This window comes from Hibiscus syriacus, unplaced genomic scaffold, assembly GCF_006381635.1.
Source record: "Hibiscus syriacus cultivar Baekdansim isolate YM2019G1 unplaced genomic scaffold, ASM638163v2 tig00001349_pilon, whole genome shotgun sequence".
In the NCBI taxonomy this organism is placed as follows: domain Eukaryota; kingdom Viridiplantae; phylum Streptophyta; class Magnoliopsida; order Malvales; family Malvaceae; genus Hibiscus; species Hibiscus syriacus.
The window spans coordinates 637,150-661,888 of record NW_024061867.1 but is presented as its reverse complement, the minus strand read 5'-3'; the positions used below and the strand labels follow the sequence as shown (position 1 = coordinate 661,888).

At 32.4% G+C, this 24,739-nt stretch overlaps 1 protein-coding gene and 1 pseudogene across 3 annotated transcripts; one reads left to right on the top strand and one right to left on the bottom strand.

The window, feature by feature from the left end:
• Positions 1-13,639: 13,639 nt before the first annotated feature.
• Positions 13,640-17,948, top strand: LOC120125436 (annotated as a pseudogene).
• LOC120125970 (SKP1-like protein 21) lies at positions 17,786-24,497 on the bottom strand. Of its 3 annotated transcripts, XR_005516417.1 has the most exons (11): positions 24,334-24,497; positions 22,460-22,823; positions 21,737-21,973; positions 21,260-21,451; positions 21,056-21,166; positions 20,793-20,871; positions 19,908-20,011; positions 19,647-19,828; positions 18,783-18,916; positions 18,441-18,571; positions 17,786-17,923 (listed from the first exon to the last, which is right to left on the bottom strand). XR_005516417.1 is itself a non-coding variant. In XM_039144285.1 (10 exons), exons 2-10 carry the CDS (start codon positions 22,493-22,495, stop codon positions 18,561-18,563), a joined length of 1,086 nt encoding a protein of 361 aa, XP_039000216.1. In that variant the 5' UTR covers positions 22,496-22,823; positions 24,334-24,497; the 3' UTR covers positions 18,273-18,560. The 3 variants fall into 3 exon arrangements, 2 of the variants coding, with proteins under 2 accessions (XP_039000216.1, XP_039000225.1); XM_039144285.1 differs by lacking the exon at positions 17,786-17,923 and having other exon boundaries at positions 18,273-18,571; XM_039144294.1 differs by lacking the exon at positions 17,786-17,923 and having other exon boundaries at positions 18,273-18,571; positions 21,737-21,961; positions 24,334-24,496.
• Between the last annotated feature and the right edge of the window lie 242 nt (positions 24,498-24,739).

Sequence of the window (24,739 nt, the reverse complement as noted above, 5' to 3'; positions counted from 1 at the left end):
ACTCGATTCGAAAACTCGCGAGCCTAAAATTTTTTAGCTCGAAATCATGAACTGAAACTCGTAAAAGCTAAAAAAAGCTCAAAATGGAAAAAAAATCTTAAACTTAACTCAACTCAAGTCTTAAACTCAAACTCGAATCTAAACATTAAATACATTAAACCTTAATCTTATGATGCGTTTAAAAAAAATCAACGCACAAATGTTAATATTATTAATAATTTATTTTTTAAAAAATCTTTATATATATATATATATATATTATATTTTCAAGTTGCTTACGAGCTTTTCGAGTCTAGTATCACATAGCTCGTTTCGGCTCCTTAAGAACTCCAATCGAACTCGAGCTCGAGTCGAGTTCATTCAAATTGAATATTTATCGAGTTTTGGCCAAATCAATCTCGAATAACCAACGATTTGTCTCGTCTCATTTACAACTCATGTCACACCTCAAAATTTTGGGGCAAAAATATTAAAAATTCATTAACTAAATATTAGGATTTATTTGATATTTTAATAATAATTTTAGGTTAAATTTATAAACCAATGATGCTTCAGGGACTAGCCCCATAATTTCTCCTTCTGACTTAAACGCTAAATTAAAAAATATCTTAAGAAGATAAAATAAAATAATAAAAAGCTATGAGCCTTGAACCCATAACCTATGCACAGCCAAGCTAAGGCTTTATCTATTTAGGCTAACTTACTATTGTTGATTTGAAATGAAGAGTATTTTTTAATCTAATAAAATTTGGTTTAACCAAATTCACATAAACAAAAACAATCATATGCTCGTGAAACCCCAAACCCTATTTCCAAATTTAAACTTATTCAATCTTATTCGTCGTCTTCGTCGTTCAACCGATCTTTGGCCGTCCATAGTGGCCATCGCCACCTCCATCGAGTTCAATATCGATCCACGACTCGTCTTCGACCATCAGACCTTCAAAATCGACTGTCATTTATCGTGAATGTTGTGAAGACTGTTCGAGTCTCACCGTTGTTGATCTCCACCACCGGTCGCCGGTGAGTGTCACCGCCTAACCCAAACAAAACGCCTCGCCAACCTGATCAAAACTCTTCCATACGTTGTCGTTGAAGGCTCACCGATCATCGTGGAGATGTCTCCAAATCTTCGCTGGAACTCACCTCAATTTTTCCCGATTTTCGGTCATTCAAGTTGTTGGTTCGCCTCACCACTGTCACCTTTGGACTCCAATTTGTCATTCGCTCAAAACCCATCCCTTGGGTCACTCCATTGATGTCGTTTCCTCTGTCGCCTATGTTAGGTAAGTTTCTATCACTTTTCGTTTTGTTTGCTTCATGTTTGAATAGATTATTGTTCTGATATAAGTTGGAAATGATGATTGGATAAATGTGGAATAGTCAGACGTCTAAAATCGTCCCGCCGTCGTGTGCGCGTGGGGCTCCTCCCCTATATTGGAACTTTCTAGAACCGCTCCGAGTCAATTCAGATCGAACTGAGTCAACTCGGACCAAACTGAATCAACCCGAACCAACCTGAGTCAACCTGAATCGGTCTTATCCATTGACCAGACCCGTTGACTTTGACATTTGAACAGTTTGACCGTTGACCAAAAGTTAAAATTTTTGAAAATTCATATTTTATGTTTTTCAACATCCTGAGTCTGAATCCGAAGTTCATTTTGCAAATTCGAACCCGAAAGCCTCCTAATTAACCCCTTAAACTCGAATATGCATATGTAATTTAAGTATTTATTTAAGTGGTTTAATTAAGTGCATCTAATTTAATTTGAGGGTCAAAGATTAATTTATGTTATTGTATATTAAGGTATTCGTGTTTCTCCCGGCTGTTTGTCTGCTCGACCCTGGTTTCTCCAGATCCACTCATCTGCGAGAGTCCCTGATTACTCGTATAGTTATTTAACCCCATTAAATACTCAGTTTAGTGTGCTACTCTGATAATAATTTTGTTCTGATATGACTTAGGTTCTCGTACAGTCGAAGAGCGTAGTGAAGCTAGTGTTTGATAGATCTACTAGACTGATTCTTTTTGCAATGTGTGTTCTTTGTGTGATATATATATATATATATATACACACACTTTGATTTCATTGCTACTATTAGTTACTGTTTAAAAAATATTCTCTTCGGGGTACTCTAGGATCTAGTACGAAGTCTATGCAGGTTCAGCTTCGATCAAACTGGTAATTCCTTATATATGTTCAGCATCGATCAAGCTGGTAATTCCTTATGAACCTAAGGCTATCCTTGGATGGGCTCCTGGGCCTAATGGGCCTAGTGGTAAGACCTTATGGATCCAAGGTTGTAACATCCCAAACTACGGGTTAGTGACTAAATTATAAAATTTAAGAATTTGGTGATTAAAGCATAATAGTTGAATAATTCAATGATTTATTTATGGATATTTCCTGAAAGTTATTAGTAATTATTAAAGGAATTAAAGGGTAAAATGATTATTTTTCATGAAAGATATTTTTTTATCTCTTTAAGAAGAGATAAACACGTTGAGGGGAAGAGTATCTGGAAAACTCTTCTTCTTCTTGCTGTCTTCTTCTCCAACATTTTGAGCAAATGTGAGTTTTTATTTAGTTGATTATTTGTTGATTTTATAGTTGGGTTTTGATCATTATATGATAACTAAACTTAAGGAGAGCTTAAGCTATCTTAAAATCAAAAGATAAAGAAGTTATGACAGATTAAAGAAAATAGGTTTTGAAGTGAAATTTTGAATAGGAAGGTTTAAATGAATTTGGAGGATGAATTTGACTTGTCATCTATGAGAATAAGAAATTAGAAGTGTTAGAATTAAGTTTGGATAACATAAAAAATTTGGTATGATTATTGATTTCTATATGGAGAATAGAATTTTGAGGTTTAAGATGAAATAAATGGATATAAATTAGTTCAAGTATGTATATTTGAGTTAAGAATATGAAAGGGAATGAAACATGAAGAATTTAAATTGATATAGTGAATTTTCGTGCATGAATAGTGATTTTTTGGGCTTGAACGAAAATTCCATATTACGCAGGGGGAATCGATATACAGATTCCCCCTAATGGAAAAATGGAATTTTGGTTCATTAAACCAACTTAAGTTATTAACATCAAGTTTAAGGTTTAGGCTTATGATATTTATTTTGAAATGTTATATTTATGTAGATATTGAGCCTAAACAAGTTTCGGAATAATCAAAGGATTAGGATTGAATCAAAGCAAGGCTAAGGTGAGTGCAATTTAATTGTACTTAAGTTATTGATCAAACATTGGCTTGCGATGAGCCAGTGACAGAGTTATTATGGTAAGCAATAATTTCTAAAATGTATGTGATCTTTATGTGTACATGAGTACATGAAAATGTGTATAGGTGTTATATGTTATTATATGCGATATGTGATATTGAATTACATGAATATATGAAAAATATGATATCAACTATGTGATATGCATGATATGTTATCTTATGTGCTATGTAAGGTATATATTAATATATGTAAACAATATATGACATATATATATGAACAAAGGAGAAATTCTATAAGCCATATGAAATAAGCTATGTGATTCTATGCAAAGTGATATGAAATATGTGGCATATAAATATGCAACACATGATACATGTTATATGATATGAACCTATGTGATTACGTGAGAATGAATATATGTCTATGAGAAGACATAAGAACAAGGTATAAGCTATGTGACATGTGAATATGATTCATATGAAAATGTTCTACGTGTAAGTGAACTATGTGCTGATGTGATAATTATAAAAGATAATGACCATTTTATGTGTCATGAGATTTAGAGGTATAGTTGGCATGCCAAGAGTCGAGGGTCTAAGCGGTCCCTCGGGACAATTCTACGTGGTCCTTCGGGACATATATGTATTCTTTGGAACATGTATGAGGTCTTTTGAGACATCTACTTGATCCTTGGTATATGTGTATGATTCTTAAGGAATTTATATGTGGACCTTATGGACAATCTTATATGGCACCACGGTGCATTTCTACGTGGTCATTCGGGACAAATTCTACGTGGCACTTCGGTGCAAAATTATACGAGCTGTGGTGACAGCATTTGTGCTCAACCTCAATGTACTCGAATACCTTCAGTTCTCAATAGTGTAAATGGGCTAACAAAGAAATTTAATAAGTTTACTGAACATGATATGTATATGTGATTTGTTATATATAATAGATCACAGGATTTATGTAATAGTATATTGCTTGGTTAATGCATGATACGTTATGTATAAGATTGTTAAATTATAAGGATTAATGATAATGAATATGAAATGTTAAATGTGTTGATAATGGTATATGTGTTCCATGATCTATATATAAATTTCATGATGATATGTTTATTCCTTGGTATAGTGATATATGTGTTATATGATGAATATATGGTAAGTAAAAGGGATTAATGATAGTATTTGCATATATATGCCTTTTGTTTATATGAAATGATATATGTTTTATATGCCTCACTAAGTCATCGACTTAGCGTGTGATTGTTTCACACGTAGGTTTGGAAAGCGAAAAAGAGAAGATTGATAAAAGTTATACAAGACATGTCAGTTTCTCCTTTCCAAAGATCATATCAGAAAAGAATTTAATAGTATGTATTTTGTAATACTTATAGTGGTTGGCATGTAAACAAAGATTTGAATCCGATATGTTTTAATCGGTTTTGTAAAATCATATGATTGAATTTTGGTAATGTTTTAAACGTATATTTGTAAATGGTAAATGAAAGATGATGAATGTTTTAAATTTTATGAATTTATACATATTTTACAGAAGTATTATAGCAGTACTGTAGCAAGGTATCGATTCCCTGTAGCAGGGGAATCGATTCCTCTTTGATAATTTGGAAAATTTTAGCACTGGGTAATGTAGCAGGGTACTGTTCATGGTATTGTTCATACCGTATTTACTGTTCATAAATACGTTTTTGCCTCAAAATTTTTATAACAAACATAATTCAATAATATATGATCGTATTTTCTTAAAATAAGTTCAAATGTTCTGTTATTTTGCAAGAATAAAGGTTTTGAAATGTCAATGTGACATCTCGGACTCATATCGGGGTCGAATATGGGTTGGGGTGTTACAAAGGTACTCCTTTAGGGTGGCTCTTTTGCTATATGCATTGGGTAAGTCCTTATGGGCGGCTCTTCTACTATATGCATTGGGTAAGTCCTTATGGGCATAAGGATAAGACCTTATGGACTCAAGGTACTCCCTGAGGTTGGCACCTACGCCCTTTGGGCGTAGTTTAAATTCTTATGGATGCAGTTCTGGGGATCTGCATATGGTGTACAATTTGAGGGTTTTTTGTATTTTAAACTACAACTCTACTATCGATTTCATAACTTTGATAATGAACCAATTTTGAAACTTAATTGTATGTTTTAATTTTGCACTGCTGGAACACACTGAGCTCCCTAGCTCACTCCCCCAAACTTTTCTCTTTCAGATACTTTTTGATAAGCAACCCAAACCTGGCACTTAGAGGATCGACACATTCATACATTATTATTTTGTTGTAATGTTTTCATCTTTCGATTTGCCATTATAATGGTTGACATGTGCCTATTTATTTTGAAATATTTGTCTTGCGACGTATATTGCTTTTGCGACTGATGTTAGAATTACATCGATACTAATTTGTGAAAGATTTTGTTTTACTCAGACATTTATAGTTTTATATATTACTCGAATTAGAACTTATTATTAAGAACTATGTTTTTAAAAAGTGTTTATTCATAATATGGATTTAAATTATTGAAAAAAGTTTTGAAATTTTTTATCGTAATCTGTTATATTTAGTCGTAACGCATAAACCGGATCTAAGGGTTACAACCCAATAATCACCCAACTTAATATTTCAAAAAAAAAAAGACATCCGTTGTTCTAAGAGTTAAACTAGTGATTTCGCATCAATAATAATAATAATAAAACATTTTTTCCTTTAAATTTTTGCTTAAATATTTTAAATAACATTGTTTCTCTTATCAAATTTATTGTCAGGTAGGTGTTATACAGTAATAAAATGAGTCGGGTAACAACTAGAGTTGTAAATGAGCTTAGCAGTGTTAGAGCTTCACTTGATAAAAAATGTAAAATTAAATTTGATTTGATTTAAAATTTAATTTAATTTTACATTTTAAAACTATTAAGTTTAATTTAAATTTGAAATATAAAATTGAAATTCGATTCAAAATTTTATGAGTTTAAATTTTATAAGCTCGACTTGAAATAAAAAAATTGAAGTTCAACTCGAAGTCAAAAAACTTAAACTCGAAATATTCTCTTACTTAACTCGATTGAAGTTCAATTCAAACTTAAAATTGAATCTTAAATACATAAAAATCTTATATTGTATTTTACTAAACAAACAACATATAAATATTTAAAATCCTAAAGTTTTATTATATTATTTTTAAATTGTTCGAGAATTTTTTAAATCGAACATCACGTAATTAATTTTTCCTTATTAAGAATTTGATTCAAACTAGAATTAAATTCATTCGATTTGATAATTAATCAAACTTTAATCATATTGATCTCAAATAACCGACTATTCTCACGTGTCATTTACGGCCATAGTAATAACTGTGAATGTATGGAAAGGAAGATGGATAGTGTAAACCTTCAAATATTTGAATCATTAATTGTTTGACGGTGGGTGGGTACTGGCGGCGGGGTTGGTAACCTTCTTTATGGGCGGCGGAACAGCCGTCGGGGTTCATGGACAGGATAAAATGAAAAATAAAACACTGTGGTGGTGGGCACTGGGAAGATAAGACAGTTCTAGAGACTTTATATCTATACATACAGGGTTTGGATCCTAGATGGACTTCAGTAAAATAATTTGAGACTTTTATTTATTTTTCATGTAAGATTTAATCAGAAATCTTAAAATATTTAAAAAGAAATTTAATAAAATATATTTACAAATTAAAATTTTTAAAAATAAAAAAATAGGGGACAAATGTTATTTGTTTTAAAATTTTAGGCCTATATTTATATCTATAAACGAACCGAACGTTCAGTGAACCGTTTGACCGGAAATTCGTTTATGTTCTTTAATTAAATGAACAAACACGAACAAATGCATCGTTCGTTCATTTACATTCGTGAACGTTGGTAATCCGTTCGTTCATTTATGTCCGTTCGTTTATATTCAGCCAAATCTCCATACCCATTTAAAATATTAAGATCCAATCATTAATATTTTAAAACCCAAATAATTTTAAAATCAAATCAGTTAAAGAAAATATAAACCATACCCATTTAAAACCCAAATAATTTTAGTTCTGAAGTTGTATGTTATATTAATAAATAATGAATTTTATGTGGTAGTTGTTGTTGTTGTTTACGTTCGTTTAAGTTCATTTATTGTGTTCGATTATGTTCATTTGTTATGTTTGTGCAGATTCATTTATGCTCATTTACGTTTGTTTGTTTGTTGTGTTCGTTTACATTTGTTCGTTTATATTTGTTCATTTGTGTCGTTTATCATTTAAATGAACGAACATGAACAAACTACATTCCTTAACGAACTAACAATAAATTTTGTGTTCATTTAAATTCGTGTTCGTTCATTTATTCGGTTAAAATTAAACAAACGAACATGAACATACCTTTCGTGTTCGTTCGGTTCATTTAAAGGTCCACTCTTGTCCATTCACATTCATAATGATTGTATCTTCATATAAAGTTAATGATTTTTATTATATGAGTAGATATTATCTTGTATATAATATATATATTTATTTTAATATCATTAGTTTGATGATGTGACATGTTAGTAAGATGATTTAATTTTTATTTTAACCCTTATACTTTAGATAAAATATTGATTATGAGTCTTTTCGTAAATTTAAATTAGTTTAATGACAACATTTTAATTTATCCATTTTTAATAAGTTTTCTTCTCAATCTCTCTAATTCTTCTTCAGATGTCTCTGCTCCATTTTTCTTCTTTCAATGACTCATTTTGCATTTCAAGAATAATGCAAGGTTTCCAATTTCCCATAACAAATAATAACACCACATGTTCAGAGAAAAATGAGAAGGCAGACATCTAGAGATAAAATGAAACTGAGTAATCTTAGTTATACAAACAAAAATTCAATTTTCAAAGATTGAGATTGCAGAATATCAAATCCAACAAGGAACAAGAAGAGAAATAAATTGATATAAATAACCCAATAACTAGATATCACTCTCTGTGGTGATTTTTCCTTTAGAGCGCGCCTCTAGTGAAACATAATCAATGGATCCAAATAACACGATAACTGGTTTTGTGAATTCATCCACTGAACTCAATCTAAAATCCATGATCTTCAACGTCAAATCTTTGTTTTTGCTCAAGAACAAAAAAATAATCCAATTATAGATCTCTATGAACAATGTTCACCTTAACCCCTACAACTTGTGTGATTTGTCGCACCACCGCCATCGCGTCGGCCTCCAAGTACCTCATTTTTACGATGACCCGATTGAACAACTCATTGTCGGAGCAGAACTCCAGTCTCCAGTATTAAGTGAACATTGGTTTGATATTCGTAAACATTGTGGAGGTCGATCACGTTCGGATGCGAGAAAATGTTCTCAACGACCTTTCGTATTACGAGAATTTCGCTGGTCAACCACGAGTCAGAGATGGAAACTCGATACTGTGTTGTCAATATTGTCGCCATTGAATAAGCTCTAGTTTTTTCAGCTTAAGGTGGTGGTGTCACCGTAGTGATGAATCTTTTTAGAGTTTTAATGGTAAATTCTATGCATTTTTCACGATATTTGTTACTTCTTTTTATACTTTTCTTACAATTGAGAACTAGCCTAATTTGACTTAAATAATTATAACTAATAATTAGAAACAATAAGGCTATTGCAATGGAGCATAGATGTATAAAGAAGAAGCAAAGAGAAGATGAGCAATATTAGGGGTTGGAGAGGAAAAATATTAAAAAATTGGTAAATTGAAATATTATCCCTAAACTAACTTAAATTTACAAAAAGACACATAATATGTATTTTTTCAAAAGTTTGAGGGTTAAAATAAAAATTAAACCATTTTATTAATGGGTCATGTCATCAAACTAACAACATTCAACTACTAAGTAACCAAAATTTTATAAAACGATAACATAAGTGGCCAAAACTTAATAAAATAATAACGTAAGTGACCAAAACTTATGGGTTTTTTTATTATTATTTTGGTGATCAAAAGTGCACAAATATGAATGGAAAGTGACCAAAACTTAATTCATATATTCTCTACGTGAAAATGATGTAATTTTAATTTTATATATTTATCGCGTCACGTCAGTAAATTGTTAAATGTTTAACGACCGCTAACCTTCAATGACTATATTTTAATTAAAACAAAATGAAAATGATTTAATATTATATTTTTTGAATTTAATGAAAAAAGTTCATAAAACTCAAATAAAAGTGCCCAAATTTATAGTTTACTCTTATTTTAATATGATATGTCTTATTATATTTTAAGGTTTAGGTTTAAAATTAAGAGCCTAAGATTTTTTAAAACAATTTTTACCTAAAGAGAGAGTGAAGGTAAATTTTACTCCTAATAAATATTAAACTCGTAATTTAGAGAAAATATGATAGTTTAATCGAGAGTTTTTAACTATTTATTTTAGAAATCATTGACGTAATAAGTTTTAGAATTTAGAATTTTATATTTAAATAGACAGTATATATATATATATATATATATATATATATATATATATAATACTACATTGTAATATATAAACTCTAATTCTAAATTTAATTTTTTAACCCTAAATAAAATAAATATTATTAAAATAAATAAAATTAATTAATTTAAATTATATATATATATATATATATATCCCCGATTATATTGTAATAATATGGACCTCTTTATTAATATCTAGATTTCATAAGAAAATCATGTAGAATGATTGATGGCGGTGCAATGGAAGTTGCCTTTGCCTCCAACTTTTTATAATTTATAGTATTAAACTTTTATTTTGCTTTACAAGAGGTTCGTATTCTGGTTTTATAATAATTCATTATATTTTTTATAACCCCAAACCCCAAAATTTCGGTTCCTTTTTTCTAATTTGTCAATCATTAAAGAGTTAATGACAAAGACCATTTGGGTCGATCAGGTGGTGGCTCCGTTGCATATGTCATCTCCTCAGGCTCCGTAAATTTATATAACACGTGACACGTCAACCATCAAATAGTTGAAAGAAGTGGTCATGATTTAAAAATGGGAAATTATCATGTGCAGTAATTTTAATATACGGTTAAAAAAAGTATTATCGATTTTGTTATTATTTAAATAATAAAATTAATAAAAAATTATTAGAAATATTATTATTTATACCAATTTTGTTATTTTTCCACCGGTTTTGTTATTATTGAATAATTTACTAGAAATGTTAAAAAACATTGATGTTCTTGGTAGAAATAATAATGTTTTAGGTATTTTTTATCTGTTTTATTACTATTTAAATAACAAAACCGGCAATACTTTTTTTAATTGTATATTAAAGGTGTCCCACTGTAGAACATCCTTTTAAAAATAATGATATTTTCTTTAGACTTGTCCGATTGATGGAGTTGTTGTCCAAAACTAGCATCCCAATCACAACGAAATCTTCAACAACAAAAATGTTGAAGAATCGGGAAAAGAAAACGAAAGAACACAATAATTTTAATGAGGTTCGGCAATGTGTTTACGTCCTCGGTGCCTAGGCGGCGTTAGAAGTTTTATTCAATGTCACTCTGCTCCATCTCCTGTCCTCTTTACCGATATATTTATGAGTCATATCTATCAAAAAAAAATCCTCCAAAGTTGTTCAGCTTGTCATCAAAAACATTATTTCATAGCCAGCAGAATATAAGAGCACGTGCAGCCATAATTAGAACCAGATAGTCTCGTATATATTTTCTTATGCAGCAAGAGATACCAAACTCACTGAGTGGCAACATTGAACAATTCGCCCAGAAATAAAAAACATCGTGCCATGGTACTTAAAAACGATTTTTCTCTCGATGTATGCAATCGTTATAATAGACGATCGTCTTTCGAAATTAACACGATATCTCCGATAATCGTACACATGAGGATCGAAATAGACTACGATGGTAGTTCTCTTCTCTTAGCACCAGAAATACAAAACGGAAGGATTTTTAGAAAATATTAAGTGGGTGAAAAGCTTTTGAAAGCGTAAAAACATATTGTGTAATAACAAATTGACCGGATGATAATAACAGGTGTGAAAAAAATTATCTTATCCACATTCAACAATTTAAGGGATATTGAACCTAATATGGGATATTGAACCTTACCAAAAAGCTATAAAAAGTGCACCATCAAAAGAGCTGGAGGACAATTAGTATCGCCCGAATTTTCACTTTATGCTGAGAGATGTGGTTATTTGGTCCCATTTTGTGTAAGCCGAGGCATGCAAATTGCACCTGAATTTTCAACCGGCATCTATACTTAATTCTTTTCAGGTTGATAATATTAAGCTGAGGCATCTATACCTATTCACACTCACAGGGACGGAGCCAGAATTAAATATTGGCAGAGCCCAAAATATTAGATTATTTAAGAAAAATATAAAGACTTATTGAGTATTTAAACTCAAAATTTTGCATGAACCAAGCGACCTTAGTGATTAAGGGATTGTTGTTATCTTTGAGGTCCCGAGTTCAAGCACGTATGTAGGGGTATAAGAGTTCATTGTCAAATAGTTGAAAGTTTTTATATATATATTACATTACATTCACCCTAAATTAACAACAACAAAAAAAACTCAAAAATCAAAAGACAACTTCTAATTTATCTAATATTTAAACTTACAATTACTTAAATTGTAATTAGATCAAAAATTTAAGAACCCCTACTTAATTAAATATTTAATAAATTTTTATATTTTTAAATTTAAATATTTATTTTTACATAAATTAAAATATTATTAAATCAAAATTATATCGAATATATAAATTTTAACGTGACGAGTGAGCTTTGTCTCTGTTCAACTAATTAGGTTTTACCCTGAAATATATCTATAAATATCTTCCTAGTGGAAGTTCTCGAAAATCCTTTGAACCGCACAGATTACACTCTTCTGTCGTCATGGAAAAATCTAATACAACTTATGTTATAATACAATATATATATATAATAATACAATTTAGAGGACTTTGACATTTAAAGTTTTATTAAGATAAAATGACCTCTAATTAGTTAAAAATCATTATTCAACTTTTCACGATAAATGCTTATCGTTGACATAAGAATATTATACCATCATTTTTTATATATGATATGTGTCACGTCATCATTAAAACATAATAATCTCACATTAATAATAAATATTGATTATTAATTGATTATCGATTTTTATTTAATCAGTGATATTTTATAAAATAGTAAGTTCAACATCTTACCAATGTATTAAGTTATTAGTCAAAAAAATATTAAAATTGAAATATTTTTCAAGAAAGTTTAAATAATTAGTATTCTTTTAAACGGCGAAAGGCAGTAGGTAAATTATTTTTGTACTTATATTATTTTTTTAAGTTAAGGTGATTATAAAATAATATATAATTTAAATACTCTTAACTATTTGATAATAAAACTCAATCATCCTACTGTAATTGTTAACGTTCGAATTCGTGATTTTAAATAATAACAAAGATTCTTTTAATAACCAAAATAAATTGATTCGTGTGTACTTGTACCATCTCAATTATTAAACAAAGTCGCGTCTTTCTACGGAGCCAAAAGGAAAATCGAATATAAACTCTGACTAGAGAATATCACTCCACAACTTAAAATTTAGAATTGTAATGTCACTGAGAACAATAATCTTAACTATATCGTATTAGTCGTCGTGCATTATTGGATTAAAATTTATAATTATAAGTATATATTTAGCGTATGTTTGTTTGTCGTAATATGAATTACGAAATTGATTTTTTCTAAAATTTTGTGTTTGTTTCATGTAATTCGTTTTCCGGAAAATGTTTTTCTGTATTTGTTTCATGTAATTCGTTTTCAGGAAAATATTTTTCAGTATTTAGTTGGAGGAAAACTGGTTGGTCAACAAAATTTCATTTGTTTTTTCTGAAAAATAACTTACGATCTGATTTTTCTTATATCATTTTCCGAATTTTTCACTTTAAAAAATAAATACTCAAAATAATTTTATTTTATGAATTAAATATTAATAAAATATTTTAATATCATTTTCATCAAAATATTAATTATTAAAATATTTAAAATATATTTATGCGAAACCTTTTTTTTTTCCATATTTAAAGCTGGACTTTCTTCTTCTTAAATGCTCCGTAGATTCCACAAATCTCGAAGAAGCTGAAAGTAAAAGACAAAACAAATGATGCAGCAACAAGTAGAGGAATAGGCGTGTGGACCCGAGCAGAAACCACGTAAGTCCTAAGGCAAAGATTCTTGTCTTTTTAATTTCCAACATGGACAGTATCGTTAATAATCATACCTTGGATTGACTTTCGTAAATTTCCCATGAAAGTTTCTTCCCAGGTAGATGTACAAAACTTGCCTTTTAACTTGAAAACCAGTGATCAGTTTAGGGGCAAATAAGTGGAGAAAACTAGCAATGGATTAGACGGCTGATGGTGCTGAAGCAATATATGTTGCAGTGGGGAAAACACTAGAAGAAAGCAAACACACTTTATCATGGGCGTTGAACAATCTTTCCCCCACAAAAATTTGCATTCTTCATGTTCATCAGCCTGCCAGTTTCATCAACTTGAGTAAGTTCAAATTGGGTGTCTTTACTTCTTTGAAATATGTCAAAATTTTGAATTTTTAGTTGTTTTAGGTCGTAAGAGTTTTATAGCAAGCAGGCTTCAACCACAGGAAAATGGGAAGAAAATTTTAGATAGGATCATGGACGATTACCTTCTTATATGTGATAAAAAATGTGTAAATATCTCTTATTTTTTCCTTAAAGGAATTTGTTTTAAAAGCTGCAGAAAACCATTTTTCTGCTAATGTTGTTGGCCTTTGTTTATGCCTTCTCGTGTAGGTGCAAGCGACAAAGCTAAATATTGAGATGGATAATGCTGCAAAGGAGATTGTTGAGCGAATCCGTGATTACAACATCAAGAAACTTGTCATGGGAGCTGCAGCTAACAAGCATTTTTTCAGAGTAAAAAATAACTTGTTCAAAACTTAGATTATTATCCTGGAACCTATTGTTGTTTTACAACTATGATAATGCAAAATTTGGTTTATTTGCGTGGGGCAACTCGTCCATACAAGGTTCGCGGATCGGTTGTAGTCTTGTTTTTATTCTGTTCTGAAGTTTCTGCATACCTACTTTAACTACTACTTGCTGTAGGTCACTTGTTGAAACTGGAAAATCACACCTGAGTGACCCTTCTTCGAGTTCTAGTTATTTGACATGCTCAGGCAAAGCGACTAGCAATTCGGATCAATCTGCATCTGAGACACCAGGGGATAATCCGGCCTGGCTTGAGTTACATATACTGTTCTACTCAGGCAAAGTCATTGATTACTTTAAAAGCTTGCATCAATGAACCAAATATATACATCTAGAATCTGATCAGATTAAACCATCTGCTAATTGTTTTTTATGGTTTATGAATTTTTCACAGGAAGGAAGTAGTGATGATGATAATCTCTTTGATAAACTTGAACAATCTCTAGTGAATGCTGAAAAATCAAATCAAGAGGCATTGGACGAGTTGGATAGGCGTATGAAAGCTGATAAGGATGCTCTTAAAGCTGTATTACGCCAAGTAATGTCCTCTTTCTTGATTTCACTCTCCTTTCCTCTCAATTTGTGTATATATATTTGCCTCAAACCTGTACAGGTATAGTTGATTGTTGCAATGAGACGTGTTTCTACTATTTTTTTTAGGGAAGAATGGATAAAATTAAGTAAACATTTCATGTTACTGCTTATTCTGTCTATTTTGATGGATATCTACTGTATCAAGTTTTGGCTCAAAGTTCCAAATACCCAGTTTCTGGCCTGAGGTTCTGGTATTTTCATGGTGTCTTTAGCAATCCAACCTGAAGGTTTTTAAAACTGCTATCTCTGATCCCACAACTCTATAATGATAGCCATTATCAACTTGGAGGTAAGTGAAATGAAAAGCTCATACGTTGGAGAGTTTAGACGCCGGAAGGAAACGGAAGCAACACTTCGGAAACAGAACAAGGATCCTGAACAGAACAAGAAGCAGAGATATGAAGCGCGCAACATTGGCAGAACTCAAAAGTTATTATTAGATAATCAAGGTGCCAACTCTGGTCGTGTTAAAGTATTGGAAGCTAAGGTTTCGTCAGCAGCAGAGCAGCTAAAAGTCCGTGAGAGAGAGCGAGATGATTTGCAGATAAAGCTTGAAAACGCTTGCAAGCTAATTGAAGATCACTCTACGAAACAGGAAGAAGACACTTCTAGTGTGCATATGCAGCAATTCTTCTCAGAGTTTTCCGTTGCCGAAATTCATGATGCAAATGAGGATTTTGACCCTTCCTTTAAGATTGCAGAAGGAGCATATATAAATGTACCCTTCGTCACACTGAAGTGGCTATAAAAGTGCTCCATCAAAATAGCTTACAAGGACCATTGGAATTTCAGCAGGAGGTAAGCAAGTATCATCTGAATTATCGCTTTTCGTGACCTTGATTTCAAAATTTGAAGGCAAGCATGACCTCTCAATCCTAAGATAACTGAAACTTATTCAATATATATATATATATATATATATATATATTCAGGTTGATATTTTGAGTAAGGTGAGGCATCCAAACCTGGTCACACTAATTGGTGTATGCCCGGAAATATGGGCTTTGATCTATGAATATCTTCCTAATGGAAGCCTTGAAGATCGTTTGAGCCGCAAGGATAATACTACCCCATTGTCATGGCAAACTCGGATACATATTGCAACTGAGATATGTGCTGCGCTTATCTTCCTACATTCCAGTAAGCCTCAAAGGTAGTTCATGGAAACTTAAAACCCGGGAATACACTCCTTGATACCAACATTGGCTGCAAACTTTGCGACTTTGGAGTCTGCCGTGCACTTTCTTCTCTCGAGAATTCAAGTGATACGACCGATATAAGCCGTAGATTTCCTTATCTGGATCCTCAGTTTTGCTCCACAAGAACATTGACTCCTAGTTCTGATATATACCCGTTTGGCCTTATATTACTACAGTTGATTACTGGGAAACCACCCGTGCTTTTAGCAGAGGAAGTACAATATGCAGTAAATGGACAATATCTTAATGACTTATTGGATCCTTCTGCTGGAGGCTGGCCTTATGTACAAGCTGAGCAGTTGACTCGCTGGGCTTTGAGATGTTGTGATCCTAACCGAAGCTGTCGACCGGACCTTGCTTCAGAGGTTTACAAGATGCTTGAGCAGATTAGAAATGATATTGGACCCTTAACAACATTCCATGCAGGGTCTGATGAGCATAATCAGCCTTCTCATTACTTCATTTGCTCCATTTCACAGGTTAGCTTACGCCATTTCGATTGCCGTATTTATCACGTACCAGGACTAATCAGCTACTTTGTCACGCAACATATAGACGAGAATATGTCTTAAGAGTCTACACGTATGATTGGTTTGCTCATGTTTGCAGAAGGTGATGGCCGAACAATACGTAGCAGCCGATGGATACACGTACAAATTACAAGACTTGCGGAGATGGCTGGATAGTGGTCACAATACCTCTCATGTGATCGGAAATCAGCTCGCTCATCGCACTCTCAACCCTAACTATGCGATTCGTTCAGCAATCTTGGAGGGTGGCAGCAGCAGCGTTAACCAAACGTTGTATAAGTGTTGATCCTTGGTAATGTTTTCTTCATGCTGCTGTTACTTGTTCCAGGAACATATCTGATTGGTGTCCTTTTCCCCATGTTCTATGCTGCATGCTTCTACTTTCTTTAGTCTTCGTATCCGTGTTAGTTGCCAAGCAAAAAGGAAAAATGTATCTTTGTTAAGTTGGAACTTTCATGTCGCTGCTAGTTTAAATAGTATATATATATATATATATATGAATGGAATTTTTTATTTATATATAATTAAGGTAGTTTTATATTATTTATATTTCTTAGTTTTATACTTATTTAAATAGAGAATTAGATGTGAACTAGCTTAAAACTAGTCTGTTACTGGTTAATTTCTAAACGTGTTGTAATAGCTATACTGCAAATATTACATCCAACTCTATCCGATAAAATTATATCCTTCAACTAAAATTCAATTTGGAATTAGAATACGAAATTCGACTCATTTTTGAGACAAAATCTGGCGTGATCCAACTCGATATATATATATATATTAATTTGATAAAATATGAATTCAATTGGGAAAAAATATATAGAGAATGGTGCTATTCCAGTTATTCTTTAATATATATAGGATAATTATATTATTTTTTTGTCGAATAGGATTGAATAAGATATCTTTTACACTAAATTTAAAGTAGACCCAAACATATACTTTAAAAATTTATTTCAAACTTAATTTTTTTTTTAGAAAAATATCTTATTCAGTAAAATCGTATTGAATCGAAACCCGTTCCGGATCTCCATCCTATTCTCTACAAAAAGGTACAAAAGTTTATCAACTGTGAATGGTTCTTTCTATAAGCCATAACTGGCCACATTTAAGTCAGTTATTGGCTGCATTCGTTTCTAAACCATTAAAACGAGCCACGTTGTCAATACAGGATGGACCTGAGTGGGAGGGTTTCTTTGGACGGACGGCACTACAGTCATGGCGAGCTATTCATGCACCATCTTTTACGGTGGAATCACACGTGTGGAAGATGGAATGCGTGCTGATCACCTCTTCACTCTATGAAAATGGGGAAATTGGATGAAATTATATAATTTTAGAAATTAGAAATAACATTGTAATTGTGCAGTCATTAACGGTGTAAATATAATTTACAGGATGAACGTGCATTCTAACTTACTACCATAATTAACCTAAAACATGATTCGGATGACTGGTACACTAACAAGGACAGACACAAGATTTTATTTTATTTGAGGACGAAAATAAATTACTAATAAAAATATTAAAAAAAGATATTTAATGAGAAATTAATCAGAGGGGTAATTGCCCCACCCCTGGATATCAGGGTTATGAAAGTTGAACTAATGAACACAAAAGACAAGCTTCTTTCTTTGGGATGGGGGTTTAGAGAGTAATTTGATCTGACCAGAACTGGCTCAATAAAAAAACACAGTTTCCTTCTTATTTCTTTCTATTATGAAAATACAAAGAGGTTACCCTCACAATCAAAATTGCATACTGACTAAGCACAACAAAGAAACTAAATTTAAAAAGAATAAAAATAAAAACTTACAAAGGATCCACAATACCAGGGATCCCAACCCTTGTAGCTGTCATCTTTCAACGACCTGAAAAAGTATCTTATCAAAATCTGTTCATGCTGCGAGCCGAACGGAGGAAATGCCCATCTTCTCTACTCAGAATCTGGATATCAATACACAAATAATCTACTAGTTTGAACAAAGGGAATCGGTGACAATGCAAACATGTAGGCTTATTTTACATACAAGTTCAATTAGTTAATTTGGCAAGGACCAAAATGGTGTAAAAGCAAACGAAATTACAGTTACAAGTTCAAATACTTATTTTCACAGGCAACATTAGAAAAATATAATAGAAAAGGATAGCATCGTACTTGTGTATCTCCTTAATGAACCATTTCCATTAAGAGAAAAATGCACTGGTTCCCTTTCATGACCAAAAGATAGAATTTCTTGCATTCTTTCGGGCCAATCTGAATTCAATCTACGGGCAAAATCTTCCACCTCCCTAATCAAAAGATTAAAAGATACTGACATTGTTGTAAAACAAGTATAAGATACTGACATTGTTACTACATTCGCTACAGTAAGAATACAGCTTTTCCTAAATTAATATGAACAATAACTAAAAGTAATATGGATAAGTACATAGATTTCAAATCGAGCAATGGTTTCAGATAATTTCCAAAATAGTCCCGATCACAGAATAAATACAATATCGGACTATTTCTATTACTATATAGATGCAGCAGCACTCCCCTCTAGATACATAAAGGGACTTACATGTGTATCACTGAGAAATGAATAAGGTCATGCCATTGTGTCTATTAAGTCCAGTTACTACAATGTTTATTCGGCAGCTAATCCTTTGGGACACTTTTCTGTAAAAGATCAATAGAAAATGGAGGGGAAAGGGGAAGGAAGAGAGACAGTGAAAGAAATGACACCAACACATCCTTAATCCTTATTTTGCCTCCCAAGTATGCAAAGTAAGACACCCACGTGATCATATATATAAAAATATATATGTATACATAAAGTCCAAAACCCACAAAATCATGGATTCTCTATAACCAGATAATTGAAAAAGATTAAAACACCAAGTCTAAGAAGTGAAACTCCAGGATAACATGACCATTCCTTTGATATTCCAGAGGAGGCAGAGGGGGCAATGGTCAAATAGGAAGAGGAAGAGGAAGAGGAAGAGGAAGATTTACAAGGCAAAAATCCATCTTTACCTGTCTATTTTTTCTTTCAGTGCTAGATCAATCTCGTCATCAATATCACCATCATCAAGTTCATTTTTACTGGCAAATATATCATCTTCAACATCATGTAAGTTCGAGGTAGCACCAACACCGGCCCAACTTTTCTGACCAACTTCGGCACTACAGCGCACTGAGTTAAGACCATTTAGCTCCTGGAAGGGGAGAGGAGCTTTAGTAATCTACCAGTATTCCAAGAAAAATAAAAGAAGGCAAAATAGAGGAGGTTCACACCTTATTATGGTTTTTAATGGTTTCATTGGTAGATGTGCTCTTCTGCTGATCTTTTCTTTTTCGGTTCTTCTTTTTACTCTTTGAAGTTTTAATCCCTTTAGAATCTGCAAAACAGAATTCCCTTACCTCCCATGAGGCCTTTAGAAAGAATTAGAAAAAGAAGACTAAGAGGCAAAGCTTTTGGTATCCATAAAAGCAGAACAATTTTAAATGGTTATAGTTCCAGTATATAAAACATATGTGCCAGTACAGAAGAGAAATATCAAACAAACAAGTATAATTAGTTCTCCAAACATTATCCATAACTGAGTGTAAAATCTCAAATGTCAGTTTTAGTTTGTTGGAAAATTATTCCTAAATGATGATCCTCAACAATGATAATTGAAGGAAGCAAATAGGCACATTAATCATCTTATTATCCTGTTCACCAAGTAAAGCAGGCCACCCTGTAACATCTTCAAAGAAAGGTCTGTTTTTTTCCATGCCTTCACAATTTATAGATAGTCAAACTGGTTTCTGATAAAGAAACGCTAAAGAATTTGTTCTTTTTGTCCAATTCAGGTTCTATGATCGACTTTCCAGCCCTCAACTCCCACATGACTGTAGAGAAATAAATGACATTTGGGCATTGAGGTTGAGATTGACACATGAGATGCAACCAGAACAAAACTAAACTATAGTACTATTATACTATTCTTTCTGGGAGAAAAGCTAAGGTATCTAATCAGTAAAAACTCAAAGGTATCTATCAAACTATTCTGACAATATAAGCAAATAAAAAAACAAAGACTCATGAAACATAGAAGGTTTTACAGAACTGTAATCTTTGGGATAAAAAATTAAATATATTCAAACAAAACATATCAGGACATGATTTAAGCATACCTCCATTGTCCCCATTGATAAATGATAAAAGGTCATCAACTGAACGATCATCGACACGCTCTTCTTCAACCTCAGCATTCTGAGACACAGAAGTCTTAACTTATTAACATGCAATTTAGCAGGGAGTAGCATAATGATGCCTTATGAAGTTAATTGGCAAAGCAAGTTCATCTCAACCAGAATTATGCTCCACTAAGGAGTAAAATTGCAGAGGGTAGGAAATAATCAGAGAGAAAAGCCAAAAACAAGGAAGAGACAGTCACCTTTATTTTCTGCCTCTCTTTTAGTTCCTTCCTCTTTTTTGCATACAATCTATTCAACAGTCGAATGCGTGGGTCATCAGTTGTGTTTTTCAAAGGCTCCAACTTTTCTTCCTAAACACCAACAAAATAAGTAATAAAATTACAAATAAGGATTAAGATAACAGACATGATAAATAAAGAAGCTTCAACTAACACCAGACACACCTCAGTAAGATCATCCGGCAAATGAAATATCTCACGTATCTCCTCGGGGCTTTTTCCCTCAATAATTCTCGCAAGAGCGCGACTAGTAAGATCAACTAGAGGTTTTAATTGAAGGCTATCAGCAGCAGATGTCAACTCACAAAGCCTCTTTGTGTCCATTCGGATAAACTTTTCATCAAAAGATTTGCGCTCCTTCAAATAGAAAAAGCAAACATGCAAATGAAGGGGAGAGGAAGCTCTGTGTCGGTTTGCTAAATGAAATTGAGTACCCTCGAAACACATTTACATTTTCTTGACCCAAAACTCAAAGTGGCTAAAGAAATGAATTAAATAAAGAAAGCCGCCTATACCTAATGAAAGTTTAAAATGGGCTCCATATATGCCAATCCAGAAAGATAAAACATCTATTTTAGGAAAGCAAGATGATAACACCAAATATAAGAGGTAAATGCTAATTGAGAAACATTTTTGACCTACCTTGTTAGAATGACCAGGCACTTGATGAAACTGGCAATAATCAATAATTAGGCTTAGCATGGCAGGGTTGACTCGCTGAGGAAGGGATATAGCACAATTCTTGGATGATCCCATGCCCTTTTGTATCACTTCATGGCATATCATGGGACAAAACATTGCAACCTCCCGTTCTACTTGTTGGATTGAGCCATCAGCAGTTTGAAGCCAAATGTACGACTTCATCATCTGAGAAGATATCTGGAGATGCTTCAGAATTAAAAGTTAAAGATACACTCAAGAACAAGCCAAGCACACTCAAACTATGTAAAGAAAGCCCAATAACCAAATAGAAAAATAGTTGCCACCCACACCCATCTCAAGAAATTATTCCATTGGGGTGTCCATCTACCGTAAGTCCGTAACTCACAATATGCAGATTAAAAAAAAATCAAGTTACGCACATTATTGTTAAAATTACAACTAAACAACTTTGTTCACAGCATAATAGTTAGGTCAATATAAAACCAGAGCTAAACCTTTTCCTAGTTAACTAGGATATTTAGTTGCTACGGGAATAAATATAACCTTGAACGATATGCCTTTTATACCCATAACAGAATCCAGAAGAATACGATAGAAATTGCTCTTCTTTTGAACTATATACTAATGATTAACCTAAAATGTAAAGACATCACCAGGAAAATAAATAGTCTATAACTTAAGTGGACTCAATAAAAATCGTACCTCGGGTTTGATGACTGCCATATTCACTTCCGACATTTCAAAGTATATTTCGCACACCAAGAAAGGTCTTCCTGTTTAGCTTGTTGTACAAGAAGTTGTACACCCTGCTTCTCTTTTGCTCAAAGGCTTGGATACAGTAGAAGAAACGACAGGTTTTCACTTCTTAAGTGACAGAGACTCTCAAATAGGTAACAAGTTTCCCAGTGTAATATTATCAGCGTAAATTTCCCCACTTGCAAGAACATTGATTTTTGGAAGTAGATCTCAAGAAGTACTTAAATATGGATCATGAAGATGTTCAACCAAAAACAATAGAAAATATGTGGCAGAGTTACGAACAGATATTTCAGATCAAGTAGAATAACTGCATAAATAAACAATTGTATAAAAAATTAGACAAATTTCTGCAGTTAAGTAGTTGACTACATAACATGTTGCAACTTGCAAGAGAAGAGACATAAACAAGAATCTCAACATTATCAAGGTTCTTATCACTGAAATCACTAGCATCAGAGTCAAAGCCAGCAGCAGAAGTAAAATATTTATCATTTCAGGGGAAAATAACAAAGTAGTTGAACATTTAAATAATTAACCAGGATTACTCTCACCGGAAAAAATGCTTTCCTTCTACTGAACTTGCTTTAAAGAACCAAACATTCCACATTAAGCATACAAATATTTTCAGTGCACCAAGACAAGCAGGAGTCATGGCACGATGATTCCCTCATAGGAAATCAACATACAAATTTCTATCACAGACAAGCCTGACACCTACTGTTATGCTCTCTCCTCTGGTAAACTAAAGTTATCAATTAAACATTCGAAGTTATGCAGCTACAACCCCACTGTTGATGTGCTCGTGATAAAAAGAAAAAGAAAAGAAAGAAGAGATACATGGAACTGTTATACCAAAGTCAACATGTATCCTCTCAGTACCTCACTTCCACATTCCATTTGTCTTTGCTGCAAATGGATAATAAATCTTACACAAGTGTTTGTGTTACATCCAATTTATCCAACTGTACTCCCTCTAAAATTACCTTTCCTGAATTACCACCATTCTTGAATTAGTCCTTAATTAACCCTACTTCCAAAAATTCTGAATTCAATCACTTCAGAATATTATTTCTCATATTGCAACCATTCCACCTCTATTACCATTTTAGGAACATAATTTCATTTAATTGGCTTTTAAAATGAGGTATTCAACTTATTATGGCAATAAGAGGAAAAGCTAGGTCACTCGACGATTATAAGAATACCGAACTACCACGTGGCATCCAAAATTTTCATCTGCCAAGGTTCTGGGTTATAACAAGATAACAGAGCTATATTTCGCCCTATCTAACAGTTATTTTACATAAAAACTTCTTCAATTGCATGCAAACTAAGAGCCAACCTATTTTCTTGCACGTATCAGTTATCAACACAACCTGAAAAACACCTTATAATTCAATATTATAATCAGTTCATTTTCCTATTCTTAATCAAGTTTTATTAGTTATTATTCCTTTTCTCAGCAACCAAACACCTTTTAACAAATACGAACACATATAGCATCAAATAAACATAAATGAATTTGCAAAAAAAAAAAAAAAAAACCTAAACCTACCTAGCTCTGAAAGTCGAGCAGCTAAAAATGGGAAACTGAAAATTTGAACCAAAAAAATCAAAATAAGAAAACGAAACACATTTCCGTTGTCACTCGGTCATATAGACAAACAAAAGCAATGAAAGAACGATTCTCGAAAGTCAATCTCAACAGATAAGTACAAAATTGATTTTCTCTTCCCTTCTAATGTTAGATATCTAGTATTTCAATTACTTATATTTTTTTTCAATTCGTAAACAATACAGCGTTGTTTCGATTATACCTGTGTAGAAGGCAACGGTGGTTGCAGAGCTTTCGAACTGCTCGGATACGGCGGTGGTTGGCGAACTCCGAAACGGATAAATGAGAGAGAGAACGGAAAAGGAAAGAGAAAGACATAGTGTTCCTCTTTTTTATTTTCTCTTTTTTTAATGTAACGCATAATTATTTTATTTTTTAAAATATAGTTAAATTTTTCGAAAAGATAAATATTGTAAAAAAAAGGAATTTGTGCCCAAGGTTTGCGAGCCGAGTCATCCTGTCTTTAGAAGAGCGAGGGTCCGTTAAAACGTCACCGCACAGTTTTTACTCACACGTGAACGCTACTTCAAGTGGGTTAGGGTTTCGTGGTGGCTCTTTCTTTCATTTTTTATTTATAGTTTTTTTATTCAAATCCACCCAACCAGGAA